This window comes from Didymella exigua (genome assembly GCF_010094145.1).
Source record: "Didymella exigua CBS 183.55 unplaced genomic scaffold M421scaffold_47, whole genome shotgun sequence".
In the NCBI taxonomy this organism is placed as follows: domain Eukaryota; kingdom Fungi; phylum Ascomycota; class Dothideomycetes; order Pleosporales; family Didymellaceae; genus Didymella; species Didymella exigua.
The window spans coordinates 26,764-41,742 of record NW_022984821.1 but is presented as its reverse complement, the minus strand read 5'-3'; the positions used below and the strand labels follow the sequence as shown (position 1 = coordinate 41,742).

At 54.1% G+C, this 14,979-nt stretch overlaps 5 protein-coding genes across 5 annotated transcripts in view; 3 read left to right on the top strand and 2 right to left on the bottom strand.

The window, feature by feature from the left end:
• The window catches only part of M421DRAFT_306706 (uncharacterized protein), a 929-nt gene extending 442 nt beyond the window's left edge, over positions 1–487 (bottom strand). The window contains exon 1 of the mRNA XM_033589162.1: positions 2–487. Within this exon, the coding sequence (XP_033443898.1) occupies positions 2–336 (335 nt within the window). The 5' untranslated portion in view covers positions 337–487. The remainder of the gene's footprint in view (position 1) is intronic.
• A 152-nt stretch (positions 488–639) lies between these two features.
• Positions 640–1,163, bottom strand: M421DRAFT_9441 (uncharacterized protein; the record flags this gene model as incomplete). The annotated part of the gene is made up of 2 exons (XM_033598201.1): positions 640–666; positions 717–1,163. 2 exons carry the CDS (start codon positions 1,161–1,163, stop codon positions 640–642), a joined length of 474 nt encoding a protein of 157 aa, XP_033443897.1.
• A 213-nt stretch (positions 1,164–1,376) lies between these two features.
• On the top strand, positions 1,377–6,928 carry M421DRAFT_425538 (uncharacterized protein). The gene has a single exon (XM_033594102.1). The coding sequence runs from the start codon at positions 1,644–1,646 to the stop codon at positions 6,864–6,866; it is 5,223 nt and encodes a 1,740-aa protein (XP_033443896.1). The 5' UTR covers positions 1,377–1,643; the 3' UTR covers positions 6,867–6,928.
• A 528-nt stretch (positions 6,929–7,456) lies between these two features.
• M421DRAFT_425537 (aflatoxin biosynthesis ketoreductase nor-1) lies at positions 7,457–8,836 on the top strand. The gene has a single exon (XM_033594101.1). The coding sequence runs from the start codon at positions 7,638–7,640 to the stop codon at positions 8,436–8,438; it is 801 nt and encodes a 266-aa protein (XP_033443895.1). The 5' UTR covers positions 7,457–7,637; the 3' UTR covers positions 8,439–8,836.
• Positions 8,837–10,953: 2,117 nt separating this feature from the next.
• On the top strand, positions 10,954–11,593 carry M421DRAFT_405229 (uncharacterized protein). The gene is made up of 2 exons (XM_033590291.1): positions 10,954–11,352; positions 11,520–11,593. Exon 1 carries the CDS (start codon positions 10,989–10,991, stop codon positions 11,163–11,165), a length of 177 nt encoding a protein of 58 aa, XP_033443894.1. The 5' UTR covers positions 10,954–10,988; the 3' UTR covers positions 11,166–11,352; positions 11,520–11,593.
• Positions 11,594–14,979: the final 3,386 nt, after the last annotated feature.

Below are 14,979 nucleotides of genomic sequence, written 5' to 3'. Positions count from 1 at the left end.
AGGATACAAGTTGCAGGCTAGAACAAGATACAAGTTGCAGGTTAGTATAGGATACAAGTTGCAAGTCAGCACAGGATACAAGTTGCAGGCCAGAATAGGATACAAGTTGCAAGTCAGCACAGGATACAAGTTGTAGGCCAGAACAGGATACAAGCTACAGGCCAGAACAGGATACAATGTAAGCCTAGTCAACACGTGTTTGATAACCTGTAATGGAATGAAGCTGCAAATCACAGGGTAGGATGAGAAGTGCATACGCCTCACAATGCGTGTCTGTACGACAGGAAAGGCATAACGGAGTAATGCGACACGACGAGTATACGTACATTCGTCCATGACGGTTGCGGGCTTTTGTGCTGCTCCCACTGTTGATTGTCCACGTAACGTCAAAGATGCAACGGCGTGGCTATTTTTTTCATCTTCTGATTCGCTGTGACATGGGAGAGTAAATTCGCTGCGACACTGGAGAGTTGATTCGCTGACACGGGAGAGGTGATTCGCTGACACGGAAGAGTAAATTCGCTGCGACACGGCAGAGGTGATTCGCTGACACGGAAGAGTAGATTCGCTGCGACACGGCAGAGTTGATTCGCTGACACGGCAGAGTTGATTCGTTGTGGTTTACAGTTTCTAGATTCCCTACCATCCCTCGCCCGGCTTCCTGGCCTGCAGATGTTAGCAAATCGTCGGGAAAACCCCACCGCCGAGCCACTCACCAGCATCGCGCGGCTGCCACCCAGCTCCGCGTCGAGGCCGTCCGGGTACGTCTTGGGCGCGCTGACCTTGTCCGGGTAGACGTGGCTGACGGCGAAGCACAGCGTAAGCACCGTGGCGACAAAAGTGCCCAGCAGCAGGCCGCCCCAGGCCGGGGTGAAGTGGTCGTAGTCGTGCAGCGAGAGGGCGCCCAGGATGTCGTGGTCCTCGTGGCACGGCTCGCCAAAGTTGCGGCGGTCCTGCTTGTCCCACCAGTCCGCGTACGGGTCGCGCTTGCTGCGCTTCTCCAGCGGCGGGTTGACGTAGCCGCCGTTCTGCAGCGGGTCGGCCAGCTCGGCGCGCTCGTGCGCCGTCAGGGCGGTGCGACGCTGGGTGAAGTGCGGGACTGCGGCGGAGCGCAGCGCCGCGCGGGGGAGCGGGCGGGCCGCGGTGAGGCGCCGAGAGAGCATGCTGCAGCCTTGTTCAGCAGCTGGCGGGGGCAATTGGGGGGGTTGCGGTGCAAGGCGGGGCGTGGATCGGGACGCGTTGCTGGTGGTGACGGCGATGGCGACGGCCGACGTGTGGGAGCTCTCCGAGGTGCCTTGCTTGGCGCGCCAGTCCGCGTTGGGCGAGGTCGTGTCCGCGAGCCTAGTCCGACAGGACGGCCTGCCTGGGTCGTGTACGTCGCAAATGTCAAGCGGCGCGCTAGTCGCGTTGGCCAGTCTTTTTGGGCGTCGGGGCCCCGACGGAGACGACTTTTGATCGGAGACGACTTTTGATCCTCACAACCCAAACACACACACACGCCCGCCGCTGCAGTCCCCCCGCGACGCGCCACGGCAGATCCGAGCACGGCCGCATTCTCAGCGGGCGCGAAACCATCGGAGCAGGAGGCTGCGAGCGGATACATGCTGGTTCGAGCGTGTGCTGGGTCGCCTCCCTCGCTCTGAATGGAACAAGGCTCCGGCGACGACGGCGACGACGCGATCGCCCGCCGCGCACCGAATGGCGACACCACGACGGTCCGGGTCGCCGTCAAGGACGAGGGCGCGGGCGACGAGTCCGCCCGGCGCTCGACGTCGCGCGCCGCCTCGCCGCCGTGGAAGTCGTTCAGCGCCAACGGGCCCACGACCGTCTTCGAGAACGGGGTGCGCAAGTCGTCGCGCGTGAACCGCGACGCGGCCGCCCCGCCGACGCCCGAGTCGACGCGTCGGGCGAAGCTCGCCCCGCCGCAGACGAACGGCACCCCGAAGCCCGCCGCTCGCAAGCGCCTCGCCAGCAGCGTCACCAAGCGCCGGCCGGCCGCGACGACGGCCGCGACGACGCCGACCCCGACGCTGAGCACCCCCGCGTCGCGCAAGTCGGAGCGCCAGCGCGCGCCCGCTGCCCGTCGCTCGCCCGTCGCCCGTCGCCCGACGCCGCCGACGCCGCCCGAGAGGAAGCGCGGACGCCCCCGGCGCGGCACCCTCGACGACGAACACGACCCGGACGGCGGCCTGTACGTCGAGACGCTCGACCCCGCCGCCCCCGCGCCCCGCCTGCGTCTCAAGCTGCGCAGGCTCGACCCCCCGATCCGCCACCCGCTGCACGCCCCGCCGCCGGCCAAGCACGGCTCGCTCGCCGCGTTCCTCGCCCAGGACGACGCGTTCGAGGGCGACGAGTCGCAGCGCATCACAGACGAGCGCGCCGACGACGAGGCGCGTCGGCGGCTGCGCATCGAGCTCGCGGCGGAGCGCGGCGTGCTGAGCCAGGCCGTCTGCAGCGTCTTCGCCCCCGAGGCGGCGCCCGAGCCGCCGCAGGCCGTGGCCCACTGGGACCACGTCGCCGCCCACGCGCTGCACTTTGGGCGGCTGCTGGCGGACGAGAAGAAGAACCACCGCCGTGTGGCCCGCGCCCTCGCGCGCGAGGCCCAGGACAAGTGGGCCGCGCGCTACAAGCACAAGACGCAGGACGAGCTCGACCAGGACGAGCTCGACCGCCACATCACGCGCTACAAGCAGCTCGTGCGCGACCTCAAGGACGCGTGGGCCCTCGTCCGCGCCGAAGTCGACAGGGAGCGCATCGCGCGGTACGAAGAGGAGCAGCTGCAGCTCGGCCACAAGGCCATGGACGACATGTTCAACCAGGCCCAGGAGATTCTCGGCCGCGGGCCCGCCGACTCGGCCTCGTACTACAGCGAGGACCGCGACTTTGACGACGAGCTGCGCAGCGACGACAGCGGAGACGACAACAACGCCGCCGCCGCCGACGACGACGACGACGTCATGTCCTCGAGCGACGACAGCGAAGACGACAACAACGCCGTCGACGACGACGCCCAGCTCACCGCCGAGCAGCTGCGCGCCAAGTACGAGCAGCTGCCCGACCTCCCGGACAGCTCCAGTGAGGCGGAGGCGGAGGCAGAGGCGGAGGAGGCAGAGGAGGAGGAGGAGGAGGCAGAGGAGGAGGAGGAGGAGGCGGAGGAAGAAGAGGATAATGATGATGACGATCAAGACAAAGGCACGCCCGGCCCTGACCTGGACATGGAGGACGCTGAACCCCACACAAACGGCTGGCACGACGAAGAGCACGACGACAGCAAGCCCGACTACATCAACCCCGACTACATCAACCCTGCAGACGTCGAGCTGGAGCAAGTCGACGACGCGCTGCTGGACTCGGACGATGGCGAGTCTGGCTCTGGCTCCGGCAGCGAGGAGTGGCCCAGCGACGACTCCGACTCCAACGAGGACGAGGACGAGGACGCAGAGCACGGGACGGGCGCCTCTGACCACGGCACCGACGATGAGGAGGGTCATGTTGGCCTGATGGGCTTCCTGGGCGCCAGCGACATCAAGAAGCTAAAGGCAGCCGCCAGGACGGCTGCCGACGAGACAGCGACAGAAGACAGTCGAATCGACGGCCACGCAGACAGTCGAATCGACGGCCACGCAGACAGTCGAATCGACGGCCTTGGACACAGCCGCATCGACGGCCTTGGACACAGCCACATCAACGGCCATGAAGAGAGCCACATCAACTGCCATGAAGAGAGCCAGACCAACGGCCAAACCATCTCTCAACCCGTCGAGGACATGATGCAAGCCGAAGACATGGTGCAAGTCGAGGACATGGTGCAGGTCGAGGACATGATGCAGGCCGAGGACACGATGCAGGCCGAGGACACGATGCAAGTCGAAAACACGATGCAAGTCGAAGACACGATGCAGGCCGAGGACATGATGCAGGCCGAAGACACGATGCAGGCCGAGGACATGATGCAGGCCGAAGACACGATGCAGGCCGAGGACATGATGCAGGCCGAGGACGAGCCAGCTCCTCAGCCCCGCGAGACCTCACAGCCACCACGCGCGGAAATCCCGCCCCTCCTGCGCGGCACCCTCCGCGAGTACCAGCACGGCGGCCTCGACTGGCTCTCCAACCTCTACGACACCGACACAAACGGCATCCTCGCCGACGAGATGGGGCTCGGCAAGACCATCCAAACCATCTCGCTGCTCGCCTACATTGCCTGCTTCCGCAACGTGTGGGGCCCGCATCTCGTCGTGGTCCCCACGAGTGTCATGCTCAACTGGGAGATGGAGTTCAAAAAGTTCCTGCCGGGCTTCAAGATCCTCACCTACTACGGCGACATCAACGAGCGCAAGCGCAAGCGCATGGGCTGGCGCAACACGGGCAAGGACATGTACAACGTCGTCATCACCTCGTACCAGCTCATTCTGCAGGACGCCGCCGCCTTCAAGATGCGAGCCTGGCAGTATTTGATCCTGGACGAGGCCCACAACATCAAGAACTTCAAGTCGCAGCGCTGGCAGACCATGCTCACACTGCGCACCGAGCGACGCCTGCTGCTGACGGGCACGCCGCTGCAGAACAACATTGACGAGCTGTGGTCTCTGCTGTACTTTCTGATGCCCGCGGGCTTCGCTGGCGAAGGCCGCATCGCCAACCTCGACGACTTCACCCTGGCCCTGAAGAACCCGACGTCGCAGATCCTGGACCAGGGCCGACAGCAGCTGGACGCCGAGGCCCAGAAGATCGTCGCGAGGCTGCACCAAGTCCTGCGCCCGTACCTGCTGCGCCGGCTCAAGTCCGAGGTCGAGAAGCAGATGCCGGGCAAGTACGAGCACGTCGTCTACTGCAAGCTCTCGAAGCGCCAGCGCCAGCTCTACGACGGCTTCATGGGGCGCGCCGACACGAAGCAGATCCTCTCGTCCGGCAACTACATGTCCATTATCAACTGCCTCATGTCGCTGCGCAAAGTCTGCAACCACCCGGATCTGTTCGAGACGCGCGCCATTGTCACGTCGATGGCGATGCCCAAGTCTGTCGCCGCGGCGTTTGAGATTACCGATCTGCTGATCCGAAGACGGCTCGGCGAGGGCGAGGACGAGGAGCGGGTAAACCTCGACGCCCTCCACATGGTCTTCGCGCGGCGCGAGCAGACCCAGCTGCGACACGCGCGGCGCTCCCAGCAGATCCGCGCAACACGCCCGCTGGAGGATCTCATCGAACGGCAAACGCGCCGCATCAACAAGCCGGCTCCACCAGCCGCGTCCTCGCTCCAGACGACCATGTCAGCGCTCGCACGGCGCGAGCAGGTCGCCGTCCGCCATCATCTGCAGCGATGTCTGGCTCTCACGCGAGCAAGAACGCAGTTTCTCCCCGTCTACGGCAAAGACGTCATCGACGCCGTCACCGTGGACTGGCACGCATTCACGTTTGGTCCTCGGCGCGCTGGCATCAAGATACTCAAACCCAAGCCGCTGACGAACCCCTACTACCCAATGCCGCAGACACTGCAGCCGCAGCCGCAGCCCATGCCCATGCCGATGCCGACGCCCATGCCGATGCCAGCCTATCCGGCGCCTCCACCGAACCACCACTTTGGGCAATCGACAACCATCATACCGCCAAAGGAGGACGAGCAGCAGTACGACACCGTCCGTAGATACCACGGCGACCTCGGCTTCAGGGCGCCCAAGTCCACACGGGCTGCGAATGAGTGGTGCGCCGAGCAGGTGACACACTTCTTGGACATGATTCCCACGCTTGAGCAGCGCGCAGATTCGCTGCAGCCCCTCATCGCCCAGTTCACCTGCGTGACGCCAGCGGTCGCTGCCGAGGAGCTCGCCCCTCTCACACTGTCGAGACGCGGCGTGCAGCTCGTCAGGGCCTCGGACATGGCGCAGCAGCGCGACCCCTTCCACGAGGCGCGCATGCGCCAGTCGATCGCCTTCCCCGACAAGCGCCTCCTGCAGTACGACTGCGGCAAGCTGCAGCGCCTCGCCACGCTTCTCCGCGACCTCCAGTCCGGCGGCCACCGTGTCTTGATCTTCACCCAGATGACCAAAGTGCTTGATATTCTGGAGCAGTTCCTCAACATCCACGGCCACCGGTACCTGCGCCTCGATGGGTCCACCAAGGTCGAGCAGCGCCAGATCCTCACCGACCGCTTCAACAGCGACACCAGCATCCTCGCCTTCATCCTGTCGTCCCGCTCCGGCGGCCTCGGCATCAACCTCACGGGCGCCGACACCGTCGTCTTCTACGACCTCGACTGGAACCCCGCCATGGACAAGCAGTGCCAGGACCGCGCGCACCGCATCGGCCAGACGCGCGACGTGCACATTTACAAGTTCGTCAGCGAGTACACCATCGAGGCCAACATCCTGCGCAAGTCGAACCAGAAGCGCCTCCTCGACGATGTCATTATCCAAAAGGGCGACTTCACCACCGACACGTTCAACAGGGCCACCTGGCGCGACGCCCTCGACGACCGTGCCGACACGTCCGACGAGGCGGGCGCAGCCATGGACCGCGTGCTGGGCGAGCGCGCGGGCATCCTGGGCGACGCGCGCGTCATGAACACGGTCGAGGACACCGAGGACCGTAATGCGGCGTCGATGGCGCACAAGGAGATTGTCGACGAGATCCACGACGACCACGTCGACTTCAACGAGTCCAGCAACGCGACCCGCGCGCCGTCCGAGGCCGTGGCTGCAGCCGCCGACCTCGACGCCCTGGTCGAGCGCCGCCACGTCGACGAGTACATGCTCGGCCTGTTCCGCGCCGAGTTTGGCAGCGAGCCGTACAAGCCGCCGACGGACCGGCAGAAGAGGAACCGCAAGGGTCAGGATCCGCATGTCCGCCAGCGGAAGAAGAAGTATTGATCGAATATTGTATTAGTAGACTGTATACCAGAATTTCGTATCGATTGTGTCCATCGTCGATGTGTGCATGATTCCAAGCCCGTCTCCTCTCAGCGCCATGTGATCCCCAAGTTCCTGACCGTCCATGGGTGGCCAAGTTTGCTTCACGCAGTAGTCAATCACCAGTCCCTACCCGTTCGATCGCATGAAAGCCTCTGCTGACGAGTTCCCATATCGGGCCACCAGAAGACACGCTTCCCAATTCTAGCCCTATCTCGATTCTTCCAAGGCTGGCACCCGGATTAGATGGACCAATATCGAGCTGTCGACGCCGACCAACGCGCTCAGCCTCCAGACGTCGCTAGCGAGAATCTGTTGCGGCAATCGTAGCCGCTGTATATCGATGGAAAACGGCGCTGAGTTGCTTGCTAGCTAGGAGGCGACCATATATACATGCCCTGAGACGTGCTAGTCCAAGGTAGTCAACGGAGGTGACGATCGAGGCCTGTCGAACCGACTTGCACCGCAACAGAATCCCGTCCGCCGCGACCCACGGATCGCCACGCTCCTACCCAGCCTTCACGCAGTCTGACCAAATCGGAGTGTGGAAACACTGCTCGTCAGTCTTTTCCTGCTCGTCGCCTCATCTGACTCGTCATCTGGCACACGCGATCATAACCGGGATCAAAGTAATGAAAGCCTGGAAGCCTTCGCCTGTGCCGCATAGACCCCCTCGGTGTTCGTCCCTACTCTGCTCCTGCCACCCACTGTCACATTACACCGATTTCACCAATGTCGGCCACCACAGGAAACAAAGTGTACGTCGTCACCGGTGCCAATCGAGGCCTCGGTCTTGGCCTTGTGCAATCGTTCCTTGCGCGTCCCCAACACACGGTGGTCGCCACTGTCCGTAGCGAGCAAGCCAAACAGTTGCTAGAAGACGAGGTCAAGAGCGTCACGAAAGGAACTGGCAGCACACTTGACATCATACAATATGACTTCTCCACGGCCATCGCTCCGAAGCAGGTGGAAGCTGCATTCGCCAAACTGAACATCCGGCACATTGACGTTCTGGTGCTCAACGCTGGAGGGGCACAGCCAATGGTCCCACCAAGCGAAACCACAGCCGAGGACCTACGCGCAGCTTTCGAGACCAACACCATCGCGCCTCTGCTCGCCTTCCAGGGCCTAAAGTCCTATCTGCTCCAAGCCAAATCCACTCCCAAACTCATCTGGGTCACCTCTTCGGTCGGAAGCATCGCCGACATGGACCCGCTAGGCGGCGGCGCCTACGGTCCGAGCCGAGCGGCACAGAACTGGCTAGCGCGCTCCATCCATCTCGAATTCAACAGCGCAAAGGAAGACACGCGTCTGATCGTCATTCCCCTGCATCCGGGATGGGTGCAGACGCGAGCGGGGCAATACGTCGTCGATCAGTGGCAGTCGGCGCTCAAGGCCATCGACTACAACATCGAGAAGCCCCCGACTACGCTCGAGGAGAGCGTTTCCGGCATGATCAAAGTTATTGACGATGCCAAGGCGGAGCAGTCAGGGCAATTTCTGACCTATCAAGGCAAGACCCTGCCGTGGTGACTTATTGTCACAGCGCCAGATGTAATCCGTAATCGCGTCCGGTGCTGAAACCACTAACGTGCTCCACCAGTAAGCTGGCCACCCCACCAAACTATCGCAACTCCGTCTGCGCCAACGACCATGACTTAGCAACAACGTCCTCAGCAGACCTCTTGTAAAGGAAGACCAAGTCTTGCGATAGTCTCCTATTAAAATAACCCACATCAATCACTCTGCGCGCTTGCAACTGTAACAACGCTCTACGAACAGTGACCCGATACCACTAGGATTCGGTTCTAGCGACTCATGACCATGGCCCTTGTCGCATAGCATAAGCTCACACTAAACTGCTACTAAACCCTTATATATAAGGAGCAAGGAACTGTAGCATTGTAGAGTAGTCTTTCTGTATCCTTTTGTACAAGACCTATAGGTGTAGAGAATATATCCTAGTGTTCTTATCATCCTAGCACTCCTATATGCCTTGTAGCGGATTCACACCTATTCTAGATATCTCTCTTCTTGCCTGCGTTTTTACATTATACAGAAAAACTCGTCCTAGCTAGTGACAGCCTCTAAATAATATTGCAACTTGTTTGTTTTAGATTACGCCTAAGAACCTAGTAGAATTAGAGTTAATTCACTACACACTGTTATATCTAGCATTTAGCTACAGTTAGGATACTAGAGATCTCCTAATAACTAAAGCCTTTAGGTTTAGAACTTCTAAGACAATTATGTCTAGATTACTTTAGAAAAGACGCATTAGATTGCGCTAAGGTAGAGACTAGAAGACTACTACTAATAACCCACCTAAATTAGAGATAATACTAATATTAGGTAGCAACACCCCTAGTTCTAAGGAACCTATAAGAAGATTAGCCTAAGTTTAGAGCGCAGCAAATAAGGCCTCTAAACTACCCCCTAATTAAACCTTAGTAGCAAAGAATGCAGCTAAAAGTAATTAAGAAGTAGATTTAGACTTAGATAAGATAGACCTAGTAAAAGACATTGCAAGACTTTGTGCTAAAATCTTATAACTAAGGGCTTCCTAACAACTATTAGACAACCTACTACTAACTACTAAATTAATCCTAACTATGCCTTAACAGCTATTATAGTTCTAGTCTAAGACACCCCTAGACTACAATATTAGGTGGAAGCTTTCTGAACGTACCCTAAAGATTGATGATCTTGACAATAGAACTAGTCCAACCTTCAAACAATGACAGGCCTAGCCAAAGAATATCTAGAGCCTCAGTATCTGGCCGACACTCCTTCGGAGTCATTTCGGGACGCTGATGAGATGATCGCCCTTCTTAAGTCCTATTTCATCACAGGAAATAAGAAGGCTGAGAGTAGAGCTGTATTTGACTAGCTTACAATAGACAAGAACAAATTATTCCCTGCGTTTAAAGCTTGTTTTCTTAGTGCAGCTATACGTGGACAAGTACCTAGAATAGAGTGGTTCTACTACCTGTGGACTAAGGTTACCTTAGGACTTTGTGTGCCTAACCTAGGTTTCAAGAGGCAGTAGAACAATTTATTTAAACTTATAGTAGAGCACTTAACTACATTTAATATAGAGCAGAGCAACCAACCTAACCCTATAGGAATATTTAGACGTTCTAGTGCTGCTCTAACACAGAGCTAAAATTGTTTTGCTTTAGACACTGCTAAAAAGGTCACACCTTCTAGAAATTATAATGCTTTGTTATTGTATTAACGTTAGCTAAGCAGAGCACTATCCGTACCTGCTCCAAGGGCCTTCTCCAAGACCCCTAGACCTGACAAGGAATCCACACCAACACTAACACCTAGTAACTGCTATAACTGTGGTAAGCTAGGACACTACGCTAATAACTGCCTAGTCCCACGCGTACGCAAGATTAAGTTAGCTAGTAATAAGGACCTTGTAGACGCCTCTAAAACACATAACTACAACACTAACAACTACAATTAGACAGGAAACAAAGAAGCCTAGGAGGAGTTCCCTTCCTAGGCCTAAACTATTATTACTTATCTAATCTTAATTTATCTTATTTATTTAGCAGTGTATATTTCCTTATTAAATCTATTTTATGCTTAAAAGGCCTTAGTGTCTATATTAACTTATTAATTAATACTAGAGCTTAAGGACACCTTTTTCTTAACTCTAAAATTACTTCTTTAATTTCTTTAGCTCTTTAGATTCCTATCTAAAAGCTACCCTTTAAGATTTTAGTAAAAGGTTTTAAGGACTAGATTTTAACCCTAGTTACGTAGTATATCTAACTCTACATAATTATAGATAGTAGAAAGATACATAACTGTCCCTTTGTAATTATAGACTTAGGTTTACAAGACTACACTATTAGAATCTAGTAGCTAAGAAGATTTAAGCTCTAGCTAGATTCAGAGCGTTCTTAACTTATTTAGCCTAACTAGTACCTAGCTGTTTACAACCCCACTCTGCTAATACTTATGTCCCTCTATTAAAATATTATATTAACATGGTTGGCAAGCGAGTCGGTCAGACAAGCGAGTCGGTCACCCCACCAACTTTGATCACCTACTCTATCTTAACACACAATGCCTCCACGCCGCGCTCCTCTCATGCAGTCAAATAAAGCAGATATTCAGCTTGCTCTCTTATCTATAGATTCTGCCCAAATTCAGAGTACGCGACGCGCTGCTACAGTCTTTAATATCCCAAAATCAACCCTAATTGACCAGCGTGCTAGAAAGCGCGCGCGACGCAATTGCTAGCCTAACTTAAGGAAGCTTACCCAGAGAGAAGAGGAGGTGATTGTTAGCTATATACTTCACCTAGATCAGCGTGGATTTGCGCCTACCTACGCAGCTGCACGTGATATGGCTGATAAGCTGCTGGCTGCACGCGGCGCTGGCCAGGTTGGGCAGAAGTGGCCAGCTAACTTTGTCAAGCGTACAGACAGTCTTTAGATGTGTTTTAACTAAGCGTACAATAGGTAGCAAGCTCTGTGTAAGGATACAATATTAATAAAGAGGTAGTTTAAGCTTGTAGAAGAGACAAAGGCTAAGCAGGGTATCTGTAATAAGGATGTCTATAACTTTAATAAAGCTAGCTTTATAATAGGCAAGATTACAACGCAGCTGGTTATAACAGGAGCAGAGAGGAGAGGCAGGCCAAAGACTCTTCAGCCAGGCAATCGCGAGTAGGTAACGCTGATCGCTGCTATCAGCGCTGCTGGCTGGTCAGTGCCACCATTCCTCATCTTCGCTGGTCAGTACTACCTATCAGCCTAGTATGAGGAGGATATCCCACGCAACTAGGCAATTGCAGTTAGCGACAATGGCTGGACAAATAATGAGCTTGGAGTTAAGTGGCTAAAGCACTTTAACGCTTACACGCAGGCTTGTAGTATAGGCGCGCGTCGCCTGCTTATTATTGATGGCCATAAGAGCCACCAATCTCTAGCGTTCTAGGAGCTCTGCAAGGAGAACAACATCTACACGCTCTGTATGCCACCTCACTCATCTCACCTACTCCAGCCGCTTGATGTTGGCTGCTTCTCGCCATTAAAGCGCGCGTACAGCTGTGAGGTGGAGAGCCTTATGCGCAACTACATTAACCACATCACTAAGCTTGAGTTTCTGCCAGCGTTCAAGGCAGCGTTTGATCAAGCGTTCACGCCAGCCAATATCTGCTCAGCCTTCCGCGGCGCAGGCCTTGTTCCTCTACAACTAGAGGCTGTTCTATCAAAGCTAGATGTACAGCTGCGTACACCTACTCCACCAGCAGCAGCTCTGCCAGAGGCTCCCTGGGTAGCTCAAACGCCGAGCAACGCGCGTGAGCTTGAGGCTCAGTCAAGCCTCATACGTGAGCGCGTGCGCCAGCACAAGAGCTCATCACCAGCATCAATTATTGAGGCGATTGACCAGCTAAAGAAGGGCGCTGAGGTGATGATGCTCTCTGCTGAGCTAATGCGCGATCAGATCTCTAGTCTTGAGAAGGCTAATAGCGCAGCCTCAGCGCGTAGGCGGCGCTCTAAAAGGCGTATACAGAAGCATAGAGTACTTACAAAGGGAGCTGGAGAGGATATACTGGCTCAAAATGAGGCTGACCAGCAGATTGCTCATGAAGAGCGTCAAGGAGGAGCGCGATCAGGCCTCAGCCAGCGCGCTCAAAGGCGCTGCACTAGGTGTAAAGAGACTGGGCACAACTCGCGCACATGCAACGCTGATACTATTAATATAGAGTAGTCTACTATATTAATATCTAGCAATATTATTATTATGTTGTTAAGATATATTACATTAAAGTTGCAAAAGTTGGTAGGGTGACCAACTTGCTTGTCTGACTGACTTGCTTGCCAACCATGTTACAATATATTACTCTTAATATTTAATAACACAATAACTTATAGGAACAGGATAAGTATTAGAGAAGCTACAGCACACTAGTTATCTATTAAATTTAAGGATTACTCTACATGCTAAAAAGTTAGAAGTTTACACCTCCTATAATTCTAAGTTTACCTATAGACTTATAATAACTAACTCCTAAAACCCTACTAAATCCTTCCCCTTTACCTTCTATTGCTCTTATTTCTGCAAATACATTCTATTTTAATATAAAAAGAAAAGAAAATAAATTCTTTAACGTACTCCACAGTCGAGTCGCCCACACAGGCGAGTCGCCCACTTTTGCCAAGCCCCCACCAAACCACCCTTCCTACACTAATGCCTCCTCAACACCACCATTTAGACGCGTTAAAGGAAGCTCAGATACAGCTTGCACTCCAGGCTCTTAAACAAGACGCGACTCTCTCTCAGCAACACGCTGCAGCTATCTACAGGGTTCCTTAAAAGACACTAAGTGACTAATACACAGGACAACCTTCACGCGCTGATTCTATAGCTAACTTGCAGAAGCTAGACAACAATAAGGAGAAGGTGATTATTAAACATGTTCTTAAGCTAGACGCGCGAGGGTTTTCCCCTTAGCTCTTAGATGTGGCTACTATGGCCAATTCTTTGCGCGCTAAGCACAATCTAGGCCCTATTAGCACAAACTAGCCTAGTATGTTTGTTAAGCAACACCTAGAGCTTAAAGTTAAGTTTAATTGTAAGTACAACTACAAGAGAGCCCTCTGTAAGGATCCTAAGGTTCTGTAGGGCTAGTTTGGCCTAGTAGCCAACGTTAAAGCTAAGTATAGCATCTAGGATAAAGACACGTACAACTTCAACAAGACAGGCTTCATAAAAGGCTAGATCTCCCTAGGAGCAGTTGTTACAGCTTTAGAGCGACAAGGTTGGCCAAAGGCAGTCCAGCCAGGCAACTAGGAGTGGGCTACAGCTATAGTAGGCATTAATGCTAAAGGATAGGCTATTCCTGCCTTCCTTATCTTTAAGGCCCACCACTACCTCTCTGCCTAGTATAAAGAAGAGGATCTCCCTTAAGACTAGGTTATTAGAGTCTCTAATAACAGCTAGACTACTAACAAGCTTAGTCTAGACTAGATAAACTACTTTAACAGGCATACAAAGGAGCGTACTGTTAGCACCTACTATTTGCTTATTATTAATAGTTATAAGAGCTACAACTCTCTTAAATTCTAGCAGTACTGCAAGGATAACAAGATAATTGCTCTCTATTTGCCTCCCTACTTATTACACCTTACACAGCCCCTTAATGTAGCTTGTTTTGCTGCTTTAAAGAAGGCGTATAGGTGCTAAGCTAAAATACTTATGCGCAACTAGATTAACTATATTACAAAGATAGAGTTCCTACCATGCTTTATACGCGCCTACAATGCTGCAATTACTTCTAGCAATATTTAGGGAGGGTTCTAAGGCGCTAGACTAGTCCTGTTTAACCTATAACAGGTTATAAGCAGCCTTAATGTAAAGCTGCGCACGCTATCACTACCACTACCTGTTAACAACAAGCCCTAGCAGTTGCAAACCCTAAGCAACACCCTTAAACTTAGGTCGCAATTAACACTTGTAAAGACAAGGATTTAGAGGCATATAGATAGCTTGCCTATATCTATAGTTAAAGCGTTTAAGAAGGTCTTAAAGGGGGCAGCTATAATTGCGCACAAGCTGGTGTTAGCACAACAGGAGATTGCTGAGCTTCAAGCTGCTAATAAGGCAGCCACACAACAAAAATTACATAAAAGAAAGTAGGTTAAGAAAGAAGGTACTCTAGTAGTTAAAGAGGGCTAGCAATTAACAGCTCTAAAAGAGTTTGGGGCGCGTGGTGATGGTAAGAAAGCAAAGAAGCAGGTGCGCGCTGAAGTGGGTGAGCCTTCCAAAAGGCGCTGTGGACGGTGTAGTGAGACTGGGCATAACGCGCGAACGTGTAAGAAAGAGGTAGAAGTAGATTCTGAATAATATTACAGGCTATACTGTAGTTTATAGCGCCAATTCGGGTTGTTTTGGGCCATAATGGGGTGGAGTTTGGTGGGGGCTTGGCAAAAGTGGGCGACTCGCCTGTGTGGGCGACTCGCCCGTGGAGTACGTTATAACTAGTTTATATAAGATAAACTAACTAATTTTAGATAAGAAACTAGAGGACAACCCTAAGAATACTGTG